The following is a 25,479-nucleotide window of genomic DNA, read 5'->3' as shown; positions in this document are numbered from 1 at the left end:
CAAACTCTACATATTTAAACACTGAGTTTAAATAGATGTTTAACACAAGGTCATTACTAAAACCACTTAAAAAGTCTTCAATAAAATGTACAGAAATTGGATGTACGCTTTGAAAGGAACAAAGCGTACATCCACTCAAGTGGGTGAGTGGAAATGAAAATAAATCCTTTGAATCAGGCAGTAAAGAGTTACCACCTTGAGACACCAAGATCCCAGCAGTCAGTCTATGTGGGGAACAAAGAGACATCGTGGTAACACGACTCTCTCTTCAATGATAGACACACCTGATGTTCACAAACAGACAGACAAAACATGCAGGTTTTCTATGTTTTGTTCCAAAAACATTGAAATGTTTGTGGTGACATTTATGTTATGACAAGGTTCCTGCAGTAAGGATACTAAAAGTTTCATTTGTAACATATTTTCATCTGACTATCAGAAACGTCGCTCAGCCTGTGGGGGAAGGTGGCTGACCTGACTGGATCAAGCCACTGGACGTTGAAGCCCCAGGTGTTCATCCCCGCCCTGCAGGAACTCACCGTCTGCCTTAACGTGAAGCTGAAGGTACTGCAGAGGAAGAAACTATTATTTTAAACAGTATGTTACTCTGACTCATGACGGTAACTAGCTGATCATCTCTAGGTCAAAGGTTTCTCAACTTGGACAATCTTCATGTATCGTCATCCTGAGGTTCAGTACACAGAGCTGGGGATGGGGGGAAAGGACAGGCGCTTGGTGGTTTGGCTGTTTGGAGAGGAATGGATCACTCAGGACATCAACCTCCAGTTATTGCAGTGGTACACCCTGTGCCTCACCTGGTCCCATACGAAGGACAGGCCTGCCCTCTACGTCAATGGGAGCCTAATTAACATGACTGCAGGTGATTTTTGCTTTGCTTTGAGTGATAAAACTGATTGCAGTTTTTGCCTGAGAGCAACTTTTCTGATCGCTCTCCTCTGTTTGTGCTTTCAGCCCACACAAACATCCCACCTGTTGCTGCATCCCTGTGCTGCCAGCTGGCCCCAAATGGATCTCTCACACTCGGGGTCGGACACACCATCAACAATGGGAACATCGAGATCATTCAAAACAGCGGTATGTTGGGGAAAATTTCCCTCTTTCGAATGTGGGGGAGAGAACGAAGCAAAGAGGAAGTGACATCACTGAGCTGCACAGAGGGGGATCTAGTGAAGTGGGTGAGGGACAACTGGGACACGGTGAACTGTGACCCGATCTGTGACACCAGCCTGAAATGTGGTGAGTTTGTTTCTCATAACTGAATCTGAATATGTTGTAAAGTCAGAAATATTTTCCATTTTCATCTCCACGGTGCCGCTTCACCAGGGGTGGAAATAAAAGCGGACGGTGTTGTCAACGTCCGCTTTTATTGCCTCTTTGGGTTTAGTTTGTCTCACTGACTCTGAGGTTCAATGTAAAGATGAGGAACAGCTAATTTAACAGTTTGTAACCTGATTTCCTGTTTTTTATACAAAACAAACAAAAATTTGTCATAAAAAATGTCATAAAATGAATCTGGGATATATGAAACAAAAAGCTAGTAAACTTTTAGTATTTACACTCATAAAATTTTATCGATTAAACTATATCAAATGTAAGTTTGATATAATATATGCATATAGTCTCTCTATACACATATTTTTACCTAATTGGAGGTTTATATTTTGGCAGAATGGTCCTTTTATCAGGTGAATCTCCAGTTTGAGATCAGGCGCAACGACAAAAACACGACTGAGGACTATACAGCCAGAGACATCGCACATCGCTGGGTGAGGAGAGCAAATATCATCTCTGTGTTTACAAGTCTCTCTGCATGTTATGCAAGAAAATCTGAACTGACCTTTTCAGGATGTGACCAATAGTTTTGTTAAAGCTAGAATGCGTTAAAGAATAGATGCACTAACAGAAATAAAAAGAAACTTATCAGTATAAACAAATTTAAATACAGATGTCATCACTGATGTTTACATAGATTAATTTAAGGGGTTTGTAATTTGTTTTAGAATATTTTCTCCTTGTTCAACTTCAAAGAACTACAAAGTAAAACAATATTTTTGGTTTTGTTTGTTGATCCTGCAGCTCAGACAGGTTTTACCGACTGAAATCTATTTACACAGAGTGTCTGTGTTTGTAGTAACCAGGTGAGGGAAAAAAAGATCTGAGTTTACAACTTCAATATATTGCATACTTCCAATAAAACTCCTTTGATTTATGCTACTTAAACTCTGTTTATTATTGAACCATAAGCTTTGTTTCTGTGATCTCTCATGCAGATCCAACATCGAGGAACACATAAAAACACCTTATGAAGATGGGCTGGTAACACACAGCAAATTTTACATATACAAAGAATCCACATAACTTTAAATGACTTTTTGTGTTATTTCAGTTAATTTTCCCCTCTCAATACAGGTCAATGTAAAGTCAGTTTTACAGTAAAACAATATATGCAAGAAAAATAACCAAAACTTTAAAAATAAAATCTGAAATGTGTTTTTTCTACTCCAGATGCGACGGGCTCCTGAAAATATTTCCAGGTAAAATCCATGTTTATTTAATACTTTAAATGAACAGACATTGCTATGCAACAGTAAAGATTGTACTGACCAGAATATATTTACCAGGGCCGTTTTATATAAGCAAATACTTTAAATTAACTCTCACACTAAACTAAAACAATTATATTAAGAGTGTGACACGCACTCATCACTTGTGATTGGCTGTGAATGGCATCTTTAATGTCACAAATTAAAGAAATGTAAGATATGTTGAGATTTCTTTCATGCTTTCCTACATTTCTCTGTAGAAACCCAGTTAACTTTCCCCCCACTCCGCAGGTTTCGCTGTCTTGTTTACACCAGCGTCATCCCAAAGTGGGACGTTGCAGCTGTTCAAAGAGAAATGTACACTGACCTTTCAAACACCTACACTGACCCCAGCGGTCTGCTGCGGCTCCGAGCTGACAGCAGCTCCATCTACACCACCCCTGTTGGTAGGAAAGAGCTCTCATTAGAAGCAGGATAATACAGGAAGCCTTCAAAATAACCGAATGCTTTCCTTTCCAGAAAGTTTTTCCATGACGACCATCAGCCCTCAGGTTGTAACGATGACGTCCTCTCCTGTCACAACCTCCACCTTTAAAACCACCATGACATCCTCTGCTTCCACCCAATTAACAACTCTAGAAACATCCACCATCAGCACAAGTTCTGGTACCGAAGAAACCGCATCCAACCCCATCACCAGAACCCCTGGAAACGTCTCTGGTCGGTCTGGTAGCTCGTTCCACAGTTCTGTTTTCTCTACATCCCAAGGAAAGCTTCTGACTCGTCTCAATCCTCTTAACAGAACTTTACTTTGAAGTCCAAATGAACGTCTCCATAACGGGAGACTGTGACCCACAACAGGTTCTTCCCTGCTGGGTATGTCTGAAAAAACCCAGCCAAAATCTTATTCAAACACTTAAATCTCTTAGATGAAGATTACATTCTTTATTTCAGCTTAACATGAGTCTGCCTGATGACTTAATGATGGTGTTGGATCTGCAGCTGCTCCCCAAAACAGAAAGGTGTGTTATATGAGGAAACTGTTATAACATCGTTTAACAACATTTATGCAAACTTTCAGAAATAAGCTAAAATCTGTCATTGTTTCATCCTGAAAGGAAACATCGCTCAAACCAAGTAAGTAAATAAAACTTACTTTAAATCCAAAATTTGTTGTTGGTTTGCAAACATACACAACAAAGTTTATAAAAAAATAACTTTAAAGAAATCCTTTTAATTTGACGAACAAATCATAAGAAGGGTTTGGCTGCTATCATGCCAAGAAATTTACCGATTATTATTATTGAATTTTGACATTACTGTAAAAAATTGAAATGAAAATAAAAATGGATTAATAACACTAGTAGCAATACTCTAATATTTATGTTTTATGTTTTGAGAAATTTATTGTCAGATTATGAATTCGTTTGGATTTAACCCCCCCCCAAAAAAAATCCTTTGTTTTTATAATCTTATCCAATTTGTGCAATGCAATAGTACCTCTAATGAGAAAATAGACCCACATCATGATGCTGCCACTGCCATGCTTGGCAATATCTCTTTTCTTTAAACATTTTTTCTTTTTTTTTTCTTTTAACCAGGCGTTCATGGATGAAGTCTCCAGGTACTGATTGTTCAAAATTTATGTTGTACAATAAAATGTTCCAAATGTAACTAAGTTAAGTGCATCATAAAAATCCACGTCTTCATTTGTGCATATTAGAGAACTTCCTTTCAATTTTACATGAAATGCATTTCAATACTGGGATAAATCTCAAAATGTGTGAACATCATTTCATAAGCTCTTACATTCTGATCTTCCTTTCATGTTAATTCTTTAGATGTTTGCAGCTCATTGCTACATCTTTGTGTCTGCAGAGAGAGCTTTGTTTTCCAGGTCCAAGTGTTGACGCACTTGGACCAAAGTGAAATAGAAAACCAAATACGGAACTGCCTCCAGAGTCCCTATGACAATGGGTTGTTCTCCATAACAGCAGACGACATAAGGATATGTCCCATACGTAAGTACAGCTGAGGTTCATGCAGCCTGATAACCAGCTGAAAACTGAAACTCTCTTACTAAATGCGTGTTTCCCTCTCAGCGGTTATTCAGTGTGCTGCTGAAGCCCAGCAGACCCTAAAAGGCCTGTTTATGTGGCCTGACACTCGAGGAAGACAGAATGCCACATATCCATGCCCCAAAGACCCTCAGTACTCTGCAACCCGACTTTGGTGAGACCTCTCAATATGAAGAACTTCTGTGGTTTTTAAAAACCGATCATGTGCTGCATTACTTATCATCCGCAACATTTAGATAAAGGAGAAAATCCACGAGTTCAAAAGAACCATGAGCTGAAAACCTTCATTTGAAAAGTCCTGCTGATTGTTATAAAAGTTGGAAGTTACTTTGAAGCAAAAGTCCTTTCAGCAACATCAATATAATTCTTAATGGACCACAAAACTGATGCGACAGCAAAATCAATGAGTGTTGCCTCACAGAAACACTCCGAGCCAACGCGCTTCAAACACAGAAAACATCTATTTTTCTCTCTGATATTTACAGATGATATCAAATAATTGACTCATTCATTTAGCTGAACAACTATCACCATTAATTTAATGCATCAACAAGTACAGACCTGTCTGAGTATTGATTATCTCTATTTGTACATATTTGCTCTGTTTGGTCCATGTTTTATGTTGACTCAGTGTCACACTTTTTACTAATGGCTCTGTTGTAAAAGATAATAAAGGGGGAAGTTAATGATTTTCAGATTAAGCATCCATTTTTATATTCCCATTCATATTAGGGCAGTTGGAAACAAATATATTGATGATGACATATGACTATAACGTCACAACCGACTTTTTTTTTTTGACATTTTCTAAACATCCTCAGAAAATAAAGAAAAATGTTTAAATGAATCCTTTCTACTTGTGTTTTTAAATGGTAATGGGTCTTAACTCTTTTATTTTTATTTTTACAGTAAACTGTCCCAGCAGACTCACTGGATGGAGCCAAACCTTGAAGACTGCCCTCCAGTGGTGGAAACTATCGCTGATCTGGATCATGTTGAAGTCACTCCTGGTCTGCTAACATTTAAATGCATTCCTTTGTGTGTTCTTCCTTTCTAGGATATCATTTTTAAAGTCTATAAAGTTGAAAACATTCAGTTCAAATCATACAGTTAACATAAAAACTAATTACAATAATATGCTTAAAAAACTGAACTTTCTATGTACATCTATTTAATTTAATCAGATCTACCTTCTAATTTGTTGAGTTTTTATAGTGTTTCAAAGTCTTGACAGTTTGTCTGTTGTGTCATTAATCTCCAGAAAATGCATTTGACGTGTTGAAGATGATTAAGGATTTAATGAGAAACCACTCCAGTCTCGTCTACAAAGAGCTGGTCACAGTCCTCAACAAGCTGAAGGTCATCATCAGGGTCAGCGTCGTCACACCAGATCTCGGCCAAGCTCTGATCAACGCCATTTCCAACATACTGGAATCAGACAGCAACCTGGGGCCGTTTACAAACACGTACGGACGTGATGCAGATTTAAGCACTCAAGTAAAACCTCAACTACGCTCAGATGTGTCTAAAAGTCTAATGTGTGATCATCCGCAGGATTCTGAACCTCACAGAGGAGGTGGGAGACAAAATGGTGGGTTACAAGGGCTCCTACACGCTTGGTGCTCGAGCTGTCGCTATCTCAGTGGTGGACGTGGCTCCTGGACAGTTTACCAGCCTGAGCTTTGGAGTTCTTTCTGATTGGTCCGGCAACAAACCTGAGGTCGTGAAACACCTTTCATATCAGAAAATTCAGGAGGTTTTAACTTGCGTCTCAGTTATTGAGATCCCTGGTAAAGATTTGTAAGAGAAAGTCTGTTTTCAGTGGCAAAAATAATCCAATGATATAAAAATGTTGATGCTTGATTCTCCAGTTGTTCAAAATAAGCAGTAAATAATTAGAATATATTTCTAAATGCAGTGTGGTTAAGGCTATTTTTTCTGTGGTGCAGATTTTTATTAACAGGAATCCGTCAGACGGCACGGTGGCTTTCATCTCCCTGCCGTCTATCCTGCAGAACAACTTCCCACAAAATGGCCTGAACCAGAACCAACCGAGAATCCAGTTTCAGTTCTATGCTAACCCACTTCTCTTTAAGGTACATGATGCAGAAAACCGAATACTCGCAAAATTAAAAGTAATTTTGCTCTAACTGGCCTTTTATGGATCTTTGTAAAGAAAGTGGTTGATTATTTATTGTCTCCAGTATCAGGTGAATGAAAAGGAGCCTTTCCTCAACACCTTTGTGGTTTCAGCCAGTGTGTCCAACGCCAGCTCACCAATTAAAGACCTTCATGAAGAAGTTCAAGTCATGCTCCTTCATCTGCAGTCTAGCGCGGTAGAAGAAGCATATTAAAAACAATATTACACTCTCCAGGAATGAATAAATGAGATGATCATAAGTTTATTTTATACTTTTCAGCATGATAGACAAGTGCAGTGTGTGTACTGGAACTTCAATAAAAACAGTAGGTCTTTTTTCAAATGGAAAATGTCTTTAATATTGAACAGAAATTAATTTTAAGAAATTATTGTTGACATCTAGACGGACACGGGGGCTGGGATGATCACGGCTGCCGAAAATATAACAGCACCGCTGATTACACAACGTGCCTCTGTGATCATCTCACACACTTTGGAGTTCTTCTGGTAGGAATCCTTTGGTTCAGATTTATTTATTTATAGAAAGCTCCACCACTTAGGCGCCAGGGCCAGAGCTAAAATGTGAAGATTTTAGCACTTTAATGTTATAAGCATTAAATCGCAGTAATATTTGCAGTTGTAAAAACCCAGTAAGGCAGCTAAGCTAAGATTTGGGCAGCAGAGGGCACTCAGAGTTTAGGTTTTGGAAAACGAAAAGCAACGTTTGACTAAATAGTTTTTGATTTTCAAATGATTTGAAAAAAAAAAAATAACACAAACCCCCCCATCATTTTAAATACTGAGTTTTTTTCTTTTAAATAATATTGATGTGTCTAAATGGACACGACTTGGACACATTTTTGTTTTCTGCCAAACTATCTGAACTACAATTTAGTTCAGATAGTTTGGGATATGTCCAGTGCCTGCCAAACGTTTTTCTAATGTTTTTCCATTACAACCATAAGCTTAAATATATTTTGCTGTGTTTTTACAAATGAAATGTACAATTTGAATTGCATGCAGAAGACTTGAGGTGAAAACCTGAACAGTGTTCTTGCTGTGGTGATGGCAGCATCATGCTGGGGGAAAGCAGTTTTTTCAATGGTGAAAAGGAAACAGGATCTAAACACATATCAAGACTACAAAGAAAACCTAGTAGGAAAAATTAGGACAGAGATTCAAAGTTCATCAGCACAATAAACTGAGATGAACAGGAAGACCTGCAGCAGTAAAACTCAAAACCGAAATCCAATTGAAAATCTATGACCAGGCTTAAAAATGACTATAGGCGCTGTCTGAAACCAGCAGAGGCATCTAGTGAAGAAAATGTTGAATATTTTCCATCTCTGTTTGTTCTCCTAGGACGTTGCCAGGACACAGCTGGACCCGCTCCATGAACACATCCTGACTATTATCACATATGTTGGCTCTGGAGTCTCCTCCCTGTTCTTAGGAATCACCATTCTCACGTACATAGCCTTTGAGTAAGTCAAGATTAATAAAATATACTTTCAAACTATTCTACATTTTTCATTGAGTTTATCTTCCCATTTGGAGTGGACATTTGTTACTGTCTAATAAATGTCTGAATTGCAGGGTTGTAAGTAATCTGTCTCATCCTTTTCTTTGACGCCATTGCTTTAGAAAGCTTCGTAGAGACTACCCCTCTCAGATCCTCATAAACCTCTCTCTCGCCCTGCTGGGGTTGAACCTGATGTTTCTGGTAAACTCCTGGTTGTCCTCCTGGAGTGTTGACAGTCTCTGTGTGGCAGCCGCCGCCCTGCTGCACTACTTCCTCCTGGCATCCTTCACCTGGATGGGATTAGAGGCTGTCAACATGTACTTTGCCCTGGTTAAAGTCTTCAATGTCTATGTTCCTTCGTACATCCTTAAGTTTTGTGCTCTGGGATGGGGTAAGTTATAACTGAAGCTTAATTCCAATTAATAGCTCAATAATTACAATTTAATTGCAAAGTGTTTTAAATGTCACTTGTTGGGGTTTTAACTCTTCGTCAGGTATTCCTTTGGTGATCTGCGTCGTAGTTCTCATTGTGAATCGGGATGCATACGGTAGTTTCTCTGGGAATGCCGAGTACGCTTTCCAACCTTTGGACAACTCTGATAACTTGTAAGATATTGGCCTGGTGTGAGTTCATCTTTCATAGTTTAATTTATTTTGAAGAACCTGTTTTGAGTTACACACTGGAGCTGCAGAAAAAGTTTAGAACATCTTCAGTATTTCCTTCTCTGTCCTTTGCACCATAAAATTTTGTCAATTTGTCAACAGCTGCTGGCTTCAAGATAATGTGACATATTATGTGTCAGTGATTGCCTACGCTGGGTTGATCTTTCTCTTCAACATCGGGGTAAATATGATTGAATTTTATGCACACATTTTCAGTTTTGTTTTGAGAAGACCTTAATCATATAAAACTATCAGAAAGTTTATCATTGAAATAAATAATAAATAGCAATATCCTGTTTTTCAGCAAGTCAGCGATTTGGACAAAATTCTCTTTTATTGTTTGAAATTATACACATTATTCTGTAAGCTTCAAATGTTTTTATGGATCTCTCTTTAGGTCTTTGTGGTGGTTCTGATTCAGATCCGCCGCATGCGGTTCAACAGCCCGGCCGGGACCCGGAGAGGGGTGCTGCAGGACCTGAAGGGAGCCGCCAGTCTCACCTTCTTACTCGGGCTAACATGGACTGTAGGTTTCTTTACCTGGACACCAGCAAGGGTAGTTCTGCTGTACCTGTTCGCCGGACTCAACACCCTGCAAGGCGAGTTCTGTTTTGTGCAGAGAAACTGAGACATTGAATAAAACAGCTTTTGGACATGTCGATGTTTCTCTTTGTTTACATTTCTAATTTCTCTGTTTCCTGCAGGACTTTTTGTCTTTCTGTTTCACTGTCTGATGAAGGAGAACGTGAGGACACAGTGGAGGATTTATCTTTGCTTTGGCCGATTTCGACTTGAGGAGCACTCTGGTACCAACACTCAACATAATACACTGGTTATGGTTTTATTTGCCTGAATCAGTTTGTAGCTATTTGCATTGAACGGAGTTCCTGTAAACATACTATTTTAAGCATTTTGTACGCTGCATGGGTCAAATATTCACATTTTTTCCAGAGGGTTTTGATCAAATTCAGGCCATCTGCAGTGTTGGAGCTCAATGTTGCCATCTTCTGCTAGACATGAAACAATCTGCATCATTTTTTGGTCATCTGTACTAATTTAGACAAACTACTACAAACTGTACAATGTAACATTAAATATAATTCTTAAATCACTACTTCTAATTTATTTTACCTTTTTTGTTGGGAAAAAAAGTTTTGTTTTGCATAAACAGCCAAGGTTAAAAAATTATGACCTTGGAAGGTGTAAAGATCAAATAATGTGCGAAATTCACTTTAGACATTTAAATGCAGCCCTAATACTTGTTTGACCCACAAATGCACACCTTACAAATGTAGCACCATTATTTTTTTGCTTTTTGATAATGAAACCAACATTTTTTCATATTCTGAGTTTTAATTTAAATGCATGGATTGGAAATCCATGCAATTAAATTACATTTTTTTAAACACTGCATAAGAATCCTGAAAGAAACACAAGGCTTGATTTCATTTCAACTGTATCTTGGGTCTTTTTTTTGCTCGTTTTTAGAGTGGAGCAATTCAGCATCAGTTCGAGTACATGCAAAGCCCAAAGAAAAGTTTTTAAGAGCAGCGATTCCATCTGTCCGTTCTGTCAAGTCCAACTCCACAGACAGTACTTCGGCCTCTTCCGACTCCAGCCAGAGAGACTCATTCTGCAGGAGGCCAAACCTGGGTGAGCAAACCAAGCAGAATCTCTCACAGTACCCAGCCATAGTCTGGACAAACTTACAAGATTAATTTGACTTTTAAATATGGGATAAGTCATGGTAAGCCACAAGGTTTTCCTGGTGCTTCTGCATCTGGAATCACATTTAAGGTCACTGCTTGAATTAATGACACTGCTCTGACATTAAATAATTACAACCTTTTGCACTGAGGCAGACTTAAACCAAGCTAAAAGGACATGACTGTTGCGTCTCATGAAACACTTCCTTCTCAATCTGACAGTTCAATTTAAGCCAAATCCCCTGGTGCCCACGCCTAAGACATAAAAACGATCCATTCCTCTCACCTCTAAATGGTTCATATGTTTAATTATCTTGTAGATCTTTTTGTGAACAGCCTGGTTCTTCCTCGAGCCCAGACCGGAGCCCCAGAATCTCTGAACCCGACATCTGGATAAACGACCAGCCACAGCAATAAAACAGCCACCCAAAGTGCTAACCTGCACACATCCCATCATTTACTCACATCTCTCGTCCAGAGGCAACAGATTTCTACATCTAAGCAGTGCACACAGCATCGGCTTCATTAGCTAATTTTTCCACACAGTGCTATTGTTAGTTTTGTTTCCGCTAAATGTTGTAAAAGAGCCTGTAATTTTGAAGAGAGGAGCGGTTGCATCAGTACCAAGGAGGAGTTGGTTGCCAAGCAACTGCTGAGTGGAGCGATGGTGACAATGAACTGTGAAACATTTTGTGTAAAAGAAAAATTAGAACAAAATCCAAAATTCAAGGTGACAGGTTTGGCCCCTATTTATTCTTTGCTCAATTTTTAAACCTTTTGATCCTTTCTCAGTTATTTATGTCAGTGGAGATTTTCAGGGCAGCTTTGTTCTTGTGTAAAATCTGACACCTTTTGTTTGATTAGCATATTGTGGTTTTCAGCAACTCATTTTAGTGACTTCCCCCTATGAAAGGTATTTTAACCACTGTCTCTGCCAATATATGTCTGTGTGTACACTATTAAACCTAGCAATGTTTATGTACAAAAAAAATCTGTGACAAATGAAATTAAAATTCCATGAAACATGGCTAATATTCCTATTTCTTTCTCTATTGTCTCAAGTTTTGCCACATTTAAACAAATCTTTTTATTACAAACTGTGGCAATGTAATCAATATGTTTTGTAATTTTCTAGGGAATTGCAAGCTTTGTGGTTACAGGTACATCTGATTCAATTAGAAAACAATCAAATTAAAATGCATTTTGTATAATTTTGCATTTTAGTTAAAATAGCAGCAACAAAAAGTGTAAAAAAAAAAAAAACCTTTGTACTTTATGGCTCACACATTCATAGGAAACACTGCTTTCCAGAGCCTTCCACAAAAAACTGGCTGCTCACAGAACGCTGCATTAAAGCAGTTTGCTGGAAAGTTGAGTGGAAGGAAAAGAGAGCGATGGAAAAAGTCAGAGCACAGAAATAAATTTACCAGAAAACATTTCCAGATTTCCGCTTCTGAAATCTGGAATTGTAGACATTTCATTTCCCAGGAGAACTTGGATGCTGCTTACTGTCAGATATCTGCTTTAATGACAGTGATATCACTGAGCTTGACTGACAGCAAACTCACCCGGACCTAAACCACACAGCCTGATGAGTCGAGAAGAATTTCAGACACCAGAGCAGCAACCAATCTGGGCTTCTGTAACACCTCAGCAGTCACACTCCATCAATGCAGCATTTCATGCAATAAATGGTACTTTATACCAACAGTTTTCAGAGAGCAAAAATTTCTGTTAAGCATATTTGAATTTACTTACTTTTATTTTAGAATAAAATATTCCAATCAACTGAGCTGCAGCTGCATTTTGTTGATTGAACTGCTTTCACAATTACAACCTTCAAAATGTTTTGACTTATTTTCATATATTTGAATATTCAAAACTGAATGTGAATGAGTGAACATCTTTGTCATCATGTCAGTTTTTCCTGCAGATCTACAGAGGACAAATGTTTCATTCCCCTGACATGGCAGAGAAAATCTTCCCCATTTTCAATCTGAGCCCTTAAGCAAAGCATTTCCAGCCACAAATCAAGCAAACTGATTTCTTCTGCAAACAGTTGGATCTTGTTTATTTTCCATAAACACCCTCACAAACTGAAAGCGCCTGTGCCAAACAGAACAACTACTTTTCAAATTAACATGCAAATAAAAGCACTAAAAGAACAATAACTCCATTCTCAGAATAAGCTTCGATAAGCTTCTGCGTAACCTGTTTGTTTGTAGAGAAGTGTTTAAGCGCTGAAGCAATCCACGAGCTTTTTTGAATTCCAGGGCCCGGCCTGGTTGCTCAGGAAGCGCTGCTTGATCAGGTCTTTCACCGTCTGGTAGATGGTAGCTTCCACCTGTGGAAAAACCCCCAACACAAAACATTTAGTGGCGTTGTAAATACCAGCTGGGAATCAGGAAAGGCATATGAATCCTAAATACATTTAAGAAATAATAGTTCTAGTTTGCAGTGTTGTGCTTTTCTGCCCTCACTTTTAAACTTTCCTTCAAATTTCCTTATTTCCTAAAGACATTAAGTGAATTTTCAAACCATTAAAGCCATTCATTCCACTTAAGAATTGAAGATTTTCAGCTATTGTGCTTGAACAGAATTAAGTTTTCATTAAAGAGGAACTCTCTATTTCCCATTGACTAAAACTGCACAAACCAAAAATTTATGTATTTTACAGCTGTAAAATGATTAAAAAAAAACGCAATCTCTGTTAAGCATGTAAAGAAATAATTCTTACTGTCACTTTTAATGTCATTGAAAGTTATTTGATGACTTAATAACATTAAATATATGTAATCCACTCACCTTGACACTGTGGTAGGTGGGCAGCTCCACCAGGTAGCTGTGCCCACCCAGCAGTGCAACTCGCTGGAAATAACTGTAGAGGGCTCTCTTGCAAAGTCTGCTGGTGAAGCTGGGCCCACTCACAGAAGGAGAACTGGGGAACAAATTAGACCACAAGAAATATTTACATTCCCAGTCAGCTATTAACAGAGCAGTAATAAGCTTGTTCCAATGGTGCTGGAGGAGAGAACAGAGTGATAAAATGGTAGCTTGATTTTGCCTAAAGACTACAATCATAACTGCATTAAATGCAGTGTCACATTTAGGGCACAATTCTTAATGTCTTCAACCTTCATTTGAAAGAAAAATGCCTCAGCTCCGGCACATCAGGGTGTTGAAATACTTTCAGTATTAAAGCTCCGTGTGGCGTTTCTCCAGCTGAATAAGAAAAGAGAAGGTTTCCTGCAGGCAGCACTTACTGTGGTTGGAAGAAATGAAGTGGAACCCGACCAGGAGACCATTATGGCTTTTTTAAAACGTAGATAAGAATAAGAAACCTCAGCCATATATTAGAACAAACTCTGATTACAGCAGGCCTACAATCTATTTTCTATAAGTTATTGAATATTTTTATTACTTTTATTTTTACTTATTTTTTTCTAATATGTGTTATTGTGGTTATTTTTATCAGAAGTGTATAATTTACCATCTATTTTACTACATTTAGAATGTCTAATTTGATATTTCTATTCACATTGACATATTTAAATCTAAAGTTTTATGCAACTATAGAAAAAATATATATATACCAACGTGTCCATACAAGAATTCATAATTGGATTCATACAAAGTTAAAAAAACAAACAAAAACAATTAACTTCTTTAAAGACGTTCCATCAGGATTTTACTGATTAAATTCAGTTTTCTTTTGAGGCCTTCAGGCAGGTCCTTGCATACATAGAGTGGCTAAATTAAAAAAACTAAATATTTATTTTTTAAATTGAATTTCACCAACTGTATTTTAAGAGTTTTTGAAACCATTATGAATAAAATTTAAAACTTGTATCACAACAGACATGTACAAAACAAATAATTTTTTCAGGAGACAAAGTGTAAAATGCCTGGGGGTTTTCTGCAGCTCTTGGCAGCAGTTTTGTGCTTTCCACATGGCATATGGCTCTAAAGCCTTAACCCAATTAGTGCCAAACTTTTCTGCACAGGAAGCATCAAGCTTTGTCTGGGTTGGCAACAGAAGTGAGCCAGTAGCAAAGATGAACATCAGCCAGCAGATAAATACACTTATCTATGAAAGATGCAAAAAAACTAGCAAGCTAGCAAGCAATAGCAGCTTGTTAATAATAGCTTTAACTGCCTCTAGTCACAGAACATGAGGAGTGAAGATGTCATTTTAAGGGTTTAATTTCACATACGTCATACATTTTTAAAACATTTATACACAACAGAACATATGAAGGTCATTAAATGGCAGCTAGGATTCACCAGTTTTGGTGGATTCAGGTGTTTTTAATATAAAGTATTAAAATTGCTAAACAAGAGAAAATTGACAGATTTCCATCGCAGGTAAATTGATTAACGCATTAATGTTACAATTTACTGCAAAGAGCACAAAATTTTACCAAGGCTTTTGATCTACTTTGTATTTCAAATAGTAACTTCTGGTAGGTAATGAAGGACATCTACAGGATAGGAGGGCATTAATCATAACTTCACATTTCTTTAATCTAACGGTGAGAACAAAAAGACGACATCACCCTTCAATGATAAATCCTTTGCTGCTGTCCAGAACTTCAATGTCTTCATCTCCAAGACACCAGTTGATGCTGAGGTTGTCATGCATCTGGGACGTCTCCGCCGGGCCCACGTAGTCGCCGGACAGGAAGAGGATGTCCTGTTTCTTGTAGGACAGAGGCAGAATCCCTTCCCATCCATCACCCAGCCGCTTGTTGGTGATGTCAGACACTTCCTCATTAAAGATCCTCTGATCTCCTAAACAAAAGCAGTTCAGGTTTAAATGGAAAGACGACCAATCTAATAAATGCATGAATCATCTTAACCTATATCAGAATTTGATTAGAATTAAAACATTACAAAATCCAATAAAATTAACTGAAGTTTGAGGTTGTATTATAACAAAATGTGGCAAAATTTAATTTAGATTGTGAATATTTTAAGTGCAGGTCATAAAAGCCTTTAAACTCATCAAACAGAAAAACATTTTCATAAAACTTCACATGTAAAACATACAAATAAATGTTTTAAATCTATAAAATATAAAGTGACTATTAAATTACTTTACCTAGCACTATGGTGGTGATGTAAAGTGGCTGGATGAAGTGGCTCAATAATGCGCCCTGGACTCCAATGACGGTCCAGCAACATAATTTATCGCTTCCAGAGACGCAGCACACTTTGGCTCCCCACAGACCCGGGTCCAGGTAAGCCACTGGTACCAGCAGGCCCTTGGCGTGGTACTGTAGCTTTAAATTAGTCCAACAGTTATCCCCCGAGCTCCTAAACATCAAGTTACATAATATTAGTCATTTAGAGGCTTTTCAAAACAAGAGCAAATGATTTTCTGAATCACAAGTGCTTACTGTCAAGTATTCATCTCTAGTATGTCAAATTTCTAAAAGAATAATACAAAATGAATGCTGAACAGTCAGCTTTACTTGAAGTAGAAGTTCTTAGTGGCTCCCTCAGGGCTCCGGTTGGTGTAGAGATGGAGGCTGATTTTGGGTTTGAGCTGCAGCTGATGACTGTCGCTGCTGCTCTCAAATATGCAACTCTGCTTGGCTGTTGGATCGGCTTCAAAGAACAGCAAAAGCTGTTTGTATAGAAACCTGAACAGAAGCCAGAAAAAATATTTCTTCACAACAGTGTCTTGAATGAATCACATGCACTTATCAGCACCAAAGTGAGCACTTTGATCCAGTCTGCGCTTCACTCTGAATATTAAACAAGTGCATTTAAACATTTCAGGAGGATAGAAAGCTGGCAGGCTGGATGAAAAAGCAAAAGAGTAGATGGATCATACAAAGGAAAATAAATATAAAGGTAATAGAAGGACATATAAATATAAATATATATATATATATATATATATATATATATATATATATATATATATATATATATATATATATATATATATATATATATATCTACATATATATATATGCCTTCTCACCCACCGCGGGTGGTTCTTATCCTCTGAGCTCGGGTCCTCTACCAGAGGCCTGGGAGCTTGAGGGTTCTGCGCAGTATCTTGGCTGTGCCAAGGACTGCACTTTCTGGACTGAGATGTCTGATGTTGTTCCTGGGATCTGTTGTAGCCACTGCTCCAGTTTGGGGGTTACTGCCCCGAGGGCCCCGATGACCACAGGCACCACTGTGGTCTTCACCTTCCAGGCCCTCTCCAGTTCTTCCCTGAGGCCCTGGTATTTCTCCAGTTTCTCGTGCTCCTTTTTCCTGATGTTGCAATCACTTGGTATTGCTACATCTACCACAACGGCTTTCCTCTGATGTTTATCCACTACGACAATGTCTGGTTGGTTCGCCATTACCATTTTGTCTGTCTGGATCTGGAAGTCCCACAGGATCTTAGCTCTGGCGTTCTCCACCACCTTTGGGGGTGTTTCCCACTTTGATCTTGGGGTTTCCAGTCCATATTCTGCACAGATGTTTCTGTACACTATGCCTGCCACTTGGTTATGTCGCTCCATATATATATATATATATATATATATATATATATATATATATATATATGTATATATATATATATATATATATATATATACATGATGGAAGGGTGGCTAAATCTTTTACATAACAGGATAGGTCTGTACATCAGGTGAAGGCTGTTTCCATCTTGAGCACTCTACTAGTTCAACACTTAACAATGATATATATATATATATATGTAAAAAAAAATTCCCTTCTCACCCACCGCGGGTGGTTCTTATCCTCTGAGCTCGGGTCCTCTACCAGAGGCCTGGGAGCTTGAGGGTTCTGCGCAGTATCTTGGCTGTGCCAAGGACTGCACATTTCTGGACTGAGATGTCTGATGTTGTTCCTGGGATCTGTTGTAGCCACTGCTCCAGTTTGGGGGTTACTGCCCCGAGGGCCCCGATGACCACAGGCACCACTGTGGTCTTCACCTTCCAGGCCCTCTCCAGTTCTTCCCTGAGGCCCTGGTATTTCTCCAGTTTCTCGTGCTCCTTTTTCCTGATGTTGCAATCACTTGGTATTGCTACATCTACCACAACGGCTTTCCTCTGATGTTTATCCACTACGACAATGTCTGGTTGGTTCGCCATTACCATTTTGTCTGTCTGGATCTGGAAGTCCCACAGGATCTTAGCTCTGGCGTTCTCCACCACCTTTGGGGGTGTTTCCCACTTTGATCTTGGGGTTTCCAGTCCATATTCTGCACAGATGTTTCTGTACACTATGCCTGCCACTTGGTTATGTCGCTCCATGTACGCTTTCCCTGCCAGTATCTTGCACCCTGCTGTGATGTGCTGGACTGTCTCAGGGGCCTCCTTGCACAACCTACACCTTGGGTCTTGTCTGGTGTGGTAGATCTGGGCCTCTATTGCTCTGGTGTTTAGGGCCTGCTCCTGAGCGGCCAGGATGAGGGCCTCTGTGCTGTCCTTGAGTCCAGCTTTTTTCCAGCCATTGGTAGGATTTACTGATATCAGCCACTTGGGTTATTTGCTGGTGGTACATCCCATGTAGGGGTTTGTCCTCCCATGATGGTATCTCTGGCACCTCAACCTCCGTTCCCTGTTGTCTGAGACATTCACTGAGCACATTGTCTGTTGAGGCTTTGTCCCTGATGTATTTATGGATCTTAGTTGTTTCGTCCTGGACAGTGGTTCTCACACTCGCTAGTCCTCTGCCTCCTTCCTTGCGGCTCGTGTACAGTCTCAGGGTGCTGGATTTGGGATGGAACCCTCCATGCATTGTTAGTAGCTTTCTGGTCTTAATATCTGTGGCTTTTATCTCCTCCTTTGGCCAGCTAATTATTCCAGCAGGGTATCTGATTACTGGCAAGGCATAGCTGTTTATCGCACGGATTTTGTTCTTGCCATTGAGCTGGCTTCTCAGGACTTGCCTTATTCGTTGGAGGTATTTAGCTGTGGCTCCTTTCCTTGTGACCTCATCGAGGTTGCCATTTGCTTGTGGTATACCTAGGTACTTGTAACTGTCCTCTATGTCTGCTATTGTTCCTTCTGGGAGTGAGACCCCTTCTGTGTGGATGACCTTCCCCCTCTTTGTGACCAGCCGACCACATTTCTCTAGTCCGAATGACATCCCAATGTCAGTGCTGTAGATCTGGTGGTGTGGATCAGTGAGTCGATGTCTCGCTCACACTTGGCGTACAGCTTGATGTCATCCATGTAGAGTAGGTGACTGATGTTGGCCCCATTTTTGAGTCGGTATCCGTAGCCAGTCTTGTTGATAACTTGGCTGAGGGGGTTCAGGCCTATGCAGAACAGTAGCGGGGACAGAGCATCTCCTTGGTATATGCCACATTTGATGGACACTTGTGCAAGTGGTTTGCAGTTGGCTTCAAGGGTGGTTTTCCACAGCCTCATCGAGTTTGCAATGAAGGCTCTCAGAGTCCTGTTGATGTTATACATCTCTAAGCATTCAATGATCCAAGTATGCGGCATTGAGTCATAGGCTTTCTTGTAATCAATCCAAGCCATGCACAGGTTGGTGTGTCGGGTTTTGCAGTCTCGGGCAACTGTGCGGTCTACGAGGAGTTGGTGTTTGGCTCCTGCTATTTACACCGATACCCTTCTGTGCCGTGCTCATGTGTTTATCCATGTGTTTGCTTATCTTGGCCGCTATGATGCCTGACATGAGCTTCCAGGTTGTGGAGAGGCAGGTTATTGGTCGGTAGTTGGGTGGGACTGGACCCTTTGATGGATCCTTCTGGATTAGGATTGTCCGCCCTTCAGTTAACCATTCAGGGTGAGTCCCACTTTGTAGCAGCTGGTTCATTTGGGCTGCCATTCGCTCATGGAGAGCAGTGAGTTTCTTTAGCAGTAGGCATGGATCATGTCAGGCCCTGGTGCTGTCCAGTTTTTCATACCTGAGACTCTTTCTTGGACATCTGTCACAGTGATGGTTACCGGGGCTTGCTCAGGGAGGTTGCTGTGGTCCTCTCGTAGAGAGATCAGCCACTGTGCATTGCTGTTGTGGGACGCCTCCCTTTCCCATATGCCTTTCCAGTATTGTTCCGTCTCCAGCCTTGGTGGGTCTGCTCTGTTGTTATTGTTACCCTGCCATTGAGAGTACACCTTAGCTGGTTGAGTGGAGAAGAGCCGGTTAATCCTTCTGGATTCATTCTCCCTTGTGTATCTCTTTAGGCGGCTGGCCAAGGCTTGGAGCCTCTGTTTGGCAGTCTCGAGTGCTTCAGGTATGGGCATCTGCCTGTACTTTCTGGGTACTGGTCTTTTCATTGCACCCTTGTGGAGCTCTGACAGTTGGCTCACTTCCCTCCTTGTTACCTTGATTTTAGCCTCTAACCGTCTTTTCCATGGTGGGTATTGGGTCTCATGGTTGCTCTTATAGCCAAGTATCTCAAGGATCACTGATGCTGAGTTGTAGATCAGCTCATTGGTTTCTGTTATGGTGTTGGTAGGGATCGTTCTCAATGCTGCATTCACATTCTCAATGAGACTTTCAGATGGTACTTCACTCAGCCGTTGTAATTGGCGCCGGGGAGGCCTGGTTGTCATTCGGGTCATGATTCTCTCTCTCAGGTCAGCAGCTGTCTCGTTCAGCTCTGTTTCGCTCATTGGGGCCGTGTATCCCCTCACTGGGTGGGGACTTGTAGTTAAGTCCCCACAGTCCTGACATCCGGGTTCCTCCCTTTTGCCGTAGCATTTGTGTTGTATCTCGTCAATCTCAAGTTGTGATAGCAGTTGCCGTTTGCGGATGTTGGAACACTGAGCTACTAGTTGTTTAGCGCTTAGTGTTGACTGGGGATGTCGAAGTAACCATTCCTTCCCCAGTCTTTGCATGTAACCTCTCTCACTAGGGTTACTTGAGTAGTAGCATTCCAACAGATCCACATTTTCATCTCTCGCCCATTTCCGTCTTGTTCCAGTAGCCCATTTGTCATCAAGGTGCTCTGGTTCCCCAACACCTGACGCAGACCTTGTTTGGCCGGGCGACGTCTGAGCCGGCATGTTATGCAACTTAGTATCTCTCATGGTATGAGGTAGGCAGTAGCTTGAAGGGTCTTGCCTAAGGACCCAGACTGGATTCGAACCCTGCCCTCTCGGGTGATATACTGATGCCTTATGTATTGAGCTATCCAGTCAGCTATCCAGTCATGTATATATATATATATATATATATGTATATATATATATATATATATGTATATATGTATATATGTATATGTATATATGTATATATATATCTATATCTATATCTATATATATATATATATATATATATACATATATATATATATATATATATATATAGATAGATATATACATGATGGAAGGGTGGCTAAATCTTTTACATAACAAGATAGGTCTGTACATCAGGTGAAGGCTGTTTCCATCTTGAGCACTCTACTAGTTCAACACTTAACAATGAGATCTCCAAAGACTTGCATGAGATATTATTAATTCACCAAAGGGGCATTTAGCACCTCAGGAGAGCCCTTCTAGCGATGATTATGGCGTGGCAGTCGTGGACCATCATGCCGTTGTAGCACAGCCAGCCGCTGCAGCACGAGCGGCCAGCTCCCATCGCCACAACCTTATACTGCTGAGATGGACGACCTGTTGTATCCACGACCTCTGGAGAGAAATTAAACGACTCGATAAACGAGACATTTTTAATTATTAAATCCAGTGTGCTGGAAGCTCACCACTTATTAGGATGAATGCTGCCATGTGACTTTTACAGCCGTAAAAATCTGGATACATTCTTAGGAGGACGTCAAACTTCTCGCTGCTTAAAGCTGCCATGTGACTCTTGTGCCACTCCATTTGCCAAACTGTGAGAAAAACCAAAGATTTCAACTGTCAGACATCATTATCACTGAATAGGACTTTGACTGTACAGATAAGACTAATGCACACGTTTGTTGTTTGCAGCGGTTAGTGCATTTAAAATACGTAATCAAAAAAATGCATCAGTGGAAATGTTTTGGACAACAGCAGAGATGTGAGACAAAAGGACTCAAATGTGGTCCAGTTTACGTTTCGAAAGTCGTGTCCAGTTCTTCACTCCCTTTAGGACAAAGAGATAAAGGCCAGCAGTTCTATAGACATGCTGCATATGACTGAACAACAGGTCACACTGACACATCATTCATTACTTCTCATCTACACAGACAGAACTCCACCTTCAGTCCCAGTACATTCATATGAGGTTTGGAGGTCCTTGAGCTGGTCCATTAGAAACTCTTCATCTGAGAGTGTGCTTGCGTTGAGAGACAAACCGCGGAGAGAGAAAACCGCTGCTTCTTCAAAATCTTCATCCTGAAACGAGGAAACCAAGCAAAGAGTTCTGTCCTTTATCTTTCTTTCTCAACAGTTGGTCAATAATGGACATATGTGATGGATATTAAAATACTGAAGGTAAACTTTTCGTGTGTGTGACTTAAGGTACTTCAAGATAAACTTAAAACAACTGCAATATCCTCAGAAAAGATTAATAGAACTTTATTTGTAATATTTTCTCTGTTCAGGCCAATTTTCTTCCTATTTAAATTAAAATTTTATACCTTTTAGAAGTTACATTTGCAAAATCTTTATGTTGATAGACATTTTTAAAGACAGAAAGACAAACATTCACCATACAATCAATGCACTTAATACTACAGTGATCAGATTTTATATGTGTGAGTTTCCATGCTTTTATTTTTTAAACACTTTTACTATTCTTCCATGGAAGAAAATGATTCTTTATATCCCACTTCAAACACAGCTGTAGAAATCAACTGCCTATAAAACTGGTAACAGCTTTTAATGGTAATGGCTTTCTATTTCTATTCTGACTATACAAGATGTTAAAAACACCATTAAAATTTTGGCACAAACATCCTTAAAAAATAAAACTGTCAAGCACAAAGTGTGTGGGTTAATTATGGCATTCAGTGTGACATTTTGTTTAGCCCAAAAAAGGGGAGTTGGTGTGATTGCTAAAATTAATTAGGATCAGAAGCTGGAGATCCGATCTTTGCTGGCACACCAAACATTGAATGTGGTGAACTAGTGTCTATGTAGTCTGGGACATATTTTGTCTGCATGCAGATTAAGGTTTACATGTCTATGCGTTTTCTTCCTTCTTTAAATTATATGGACCAATATTAATTTAACTACATGAAATATATTAATATATTTAGACATTTGCTGTTCTGGAAGTCTTTCTCATTGATTTTTTACAATTTTGTTTTTTACCTCATTTTCCATGAACAAGTCATCAGAATCAAGCAAATTTTTTCTGATGAGGATGGGAGATGTCTCGTTTGATCCGTCGTCACTTTCACAAACTTCAGATTCCTGTTTGTGACTTGAGTCTCCAGGAGCAAGGGCATCATCACTATGAAGCGAAAAAGAATCAACATGTTTAACCTTTTGTTTTGTTTGGTGAACTCTCGGAAACTTTCAGGGAGATTTCCATTACTTTTATGGTTTTAATTTTAAAAGGTAGACTTTAAACAAAAACAAGATTAGAAGACTCTTATTTACAATTTTTTTTATAAGTTAAGGGGCAAAATGCGAATCTGTCAAATCCGTATAAAAGTAAGAGTCGAAAAATAAAAATCAATGGCTACATTTCATGCAAATTCATTTCAGCAAATAAAATAAATGCTTCAGACGTTTTGGATTCAGTTTAAATTATTTGTTAAAATGTCAGCAAGATTAGAAAAACCTGTCAAGACAAGCATACTTTAGCTGTGTAAAAAAACAAAAAACAAAAAAAAAACAGCAACTTTGCTCCTTTTTGGTACAAGTACTTTTTTGTTCTTTTGCCCAACGACCTTGCAAGAATAAGTAAGTATAGACAATGGCAGAATGGATGGTGCAGAGGACATAATAGTCAAAGTGATAATTTAACATCACAAGTATATAAATATATGTTAATAGCAAGCAAAATAATACTCAGCTATATAAAAAAAAGATTTAAAAATTACAGAGGTTAGCTGATAAGAAACAAAAAATATGTTTACATACTAAATTGGAAAACAAACATTGACTGTACCAGAATTAAAATATGACGTCAACAAATATTTCCACTTCTACAAAGTAACAAAAGACACGTACTCCTCATCCCATTACCTCAGTCCCACTGTGCTGCCAGGAGCTGCTGCATCCTCTGCCAGGAGGACGTCTTCAGGATGATGGTGCAAACCTGCCTCAAAGTCAGGTTTTAGGGTCCTAAACATTGCACCGCCGCCTCTTGGACTGTATTTAAATAATTCTTGATCTGACATGTTTGTCAAGGAGCCTGAAGAAAACTGAACAACACTGGTGTTAGTGTTATGCATTTGAAGAGCCAGAAGAACAGTTTAAATGATAAAACACCAGTTTCAGGAGTGGATTTTTTAATTTGATTGTTGGAAAGGACCATCACTCCAAATAACATTTTTAACAAATTGGATTTCCAAGAATCCCTGTTGATAGCACGGAGGGAAAACTCCCTAAATTCCATTCAGCAGCTAATCTTTCACCTCCAATTTGCAAGATAGCAGCAGAAAATGTCATTTTGATCCAACATGCTCGATTTTCTTTTAGCTGAATGGGTTGTTCATTCATCAGCGGGCTTTTATGGTTATCTGTTTAAAATGAGTCTAGATGGGGAGCAAAGCTATATTGTAACTGTTCAAACAACATTTCCCCAAATGATTTTAGCATAAAATCACAAATATGAATTGAGTATTTATAAGTCACAGGACACATGAAAGTACAAAATGAGAAAGAAGCAACAGAGGAAGAAAAAAAAACATTATTTTCTTTAAAGTTTATCAAAAAGGACATCTCTCCGACAATTAATTTGATAAAACACATTTTCAATACCATAATTTATTTTTCCCTCTGACTTGAAAACAACTTTTCCAGACAGGTGAAGAGTGTCTAAATGTTTTATTAGCTTTAGCAAAAACAGGTTAAATCCAAAAACTACCGAACCTATGATATATTGATCAGACAAGATCATTATATAGATTTCATTAAAGAGAAAGATATAAACAGCAGATAAAAACATGACTTACTTACAGCAGGTTTTACTTTACTTTGAAAGTTGCTATTTTTTGATCTGAACTTGATTAGCTAACTTCCGTTAGCTAGCTAGAGCAAGCAGCAAGGACAAAAGCTAAAAGCTCAAATAACAACTCACATATTTCGCTACTTCACATGTTAAACAGAACTACTAACTGTGATTAGCACTAAATGCTCGGAGTATTTCCTCCCCACCAGTAAATGACTGAAGTTGCTCCCAGGTGCTGCTAAAGCTAACAAGCTAAACATTTCCGCCACAGACTTTCTGTTCATCTCTGACATTTAAAACGTCAAAGTCTGAATGACTCTGCAGTTTTTTCTAACTCTGAAACTTCTGGACATGCAGTTCAAATGTTACCTGGACAAATAAGTGATTCCTTGACACTGAAGACGGGAGATGAGCCACTTGTTTCTGAGAAGTTGCTGGTTGAAGGTCAAAATGGCAGCTTGACTCGGCGATGGAGGAAGGAAACTGTTGCAAACTGTATTTACAACAATTTACAAAGACAAATAAGGCCAAACATGTGAAATCAGATTGAGTCAATGTAATTCCTACAGGTTCAAATTACGTTGGTTGAACATTATTATAAATAAAATCTGAATTAAAACTGTTACTTCCCACAAAAAGAAAAGGCAATTCATTTCAAAATTGTGAATGAAGTTTACTCTTGTAACGACTTCTTGACATAGAAATACAAAACAAACAAACAAAAATATATAGATTACCAATTCCTGTG

The 25,479-nt window shown here is 39.1% G+C and overlaps 2 protein-coding genes across 3 annotated transcripts; one reads left to right on the top strand and one right to left on the bottom strand.

Annotated features, from left to right (window-relative positions):
• Nucleotides 1-100: 100 nt before the first annotated feature.
• LOC129373377 (adhesion G-protein coupled receptor G4) lies at nucleotides 101-11,685 on the top strand. Its single transcript, XM_055051258.1, has 27 exons — nucleotides 101-143; nucleotides 440-564; nucleotides 643-880; nucleotides 973-1,257; nucleotides 2,825-3,010; nucleotides 3,084-3,284; nucleotides 3,367-3,440; nucleotides 3,519-3,586; nucleotides 3,683-3,701; nucleotides 4,166-4,188; nucleotides 4,443-4,585; nucleotides 4,667-4,796; nucleotides 5,552-5,652; nucleotides 5,904-6,108; nucleotides 6,197-6,362; nucleotides 6,592-6,738; nucleotides 6,847-6,978; nucleotides 7,063-7,108; nucleotides 7,186-7,289; nucleotides 8,145-8,266; nucleotides 8,427-8,695; nucleotides 8,799-8,910; nucleotides 9,070-9,148; nucleotides 9,365-9,566; nucleotides 9,672-9,773; nucleotides 10,456-10,620; nucleotides 10,994-11,685. The coding sequence occupies exons 1-27, from the start codon at nucleotides 101-103 to the stop codon at nucleotides 11,068-11,070; spliced, it is 3,564 nt and encodes a 1,187-aa protein (XP_054907233.1). The 3' UTR covers nucleotides 11,071-11,685.
• Nucleotides 11,686-12,471: 786 nt separating this feature from the next.
• Nucleotides 12,472-25,194, bottom strand: adad2 (adenosine deaminase domain containing 2). Of its 2 annotated transcripts, none has more exons than XM_055051544.1 (11): nucleotides 25,101-25,194; nucleotides 23,804-23,982; nucleotides 22,922-23,063; nucleotides 21,865-22,000; nucleotides 21,385-21,513; nucleotides 21,163-21,313; nucleotides 16,148-16,318; nucleotides 15,775-15,989; nucleotides 15,230-15,464; nucleotides 13,479-13,611; nucleotides 12,472-13,017 (listed from the first exon to the last, which is right to left on the bottom strand). In XM_055051544.1, exons 2-11 carry the CDS (start codon nucleotides 23,956-23,958, stop codon nucleotides 12,907-12,909), a joined length of 1,578 nt encoding a protein of 525 aa, XP_054907519.1. In that variant the 5' UTR covers nucleotides 23,959-23,982; nucleotides 25,101-25,194; the 3' UTR covers nucleotides 12,472-12,906. The 2 variants fall into 2 exon arrangements, with proteins under 2 accessions (XP_054907519.1, XP_054907520.1); XM_055051545.1 differs by having other exon boundaries at nucleotides 21,880-22,000.
• Nucleotides 25,195-25,479: the final 285 nt, after the last annotated feature.

This window comes from Poeciliopsis prolifica, unplaced genomic scaffold, assembly GCF_027474105.1.
Source record: "Poeciliopsis prolifica strain line A6 unplaced genomic scaffold, Auburn_PproV2 SCAFFOLD033, whole genome shotgun sequence".
Taxonomy (NCBI): Eukaryota; Metazoa; Chordata; class Actinopteri; order Cyprinodontiformes; family Poeciliidae; genus Poeciliopsis; species Poeciliopsis prolifica.
Note: the sequence above shows the minus strand (reverse complement) of the source record. Positions and strands in the feature narration are given on the sequence as shown.

What these genes read in the sequence shown, in the direction of transcription:
- adad2 (XM_055051544.1), bottom strand. Translation starts at nt 23,958, where the DNA reads ATGTCAGATCAAGAATTATTTAAATACAGTCCAAGAGGCGGCGGTGCA. An exon ending in GGCAGCACAGTGGGACTGAG is followed by an intron (nt 23,064 to 23,803) that starts GTAATGGGATGA and finishes TTCGCTTCATAG; the next exon opens with TGATGATGCCCTTGCTCCTG. An exon ending in AAAGGATTTATCATTGAAGG is followed by an intron (nt 13,612 to 15,229) that starts GTGATGTCGTCT and finishes TTTGTTCCCCAG; the next exon opens with TTCTCCTTCTGTGAGTGGGC.
- LOC129373377 (XM_055051258.1), top strand. Translation starts at nt 101, where the DNA reads ATGTACGCTTTGAAAGGAACAAAGCGTACATCCACTCAAGTGG. An exon ending in CATAAGGATATGTCCCATAC is followed by an intron (nt 4,586 to 4,666) that starts GTAAGTACAGCT and finishes TTTCCCTCTCAG; the next exon opens with CGGTTATTCAGTGTGCTGCT. An exon ending in CTAACCCACTTCTCTTTAAG is followed by an intron (nt 6,739 to 6,846) that starts GTACATGATGCA and finishes TATTGTCTCCAG; the next exon opens with TATCAGGTGAATGAAAAGGA.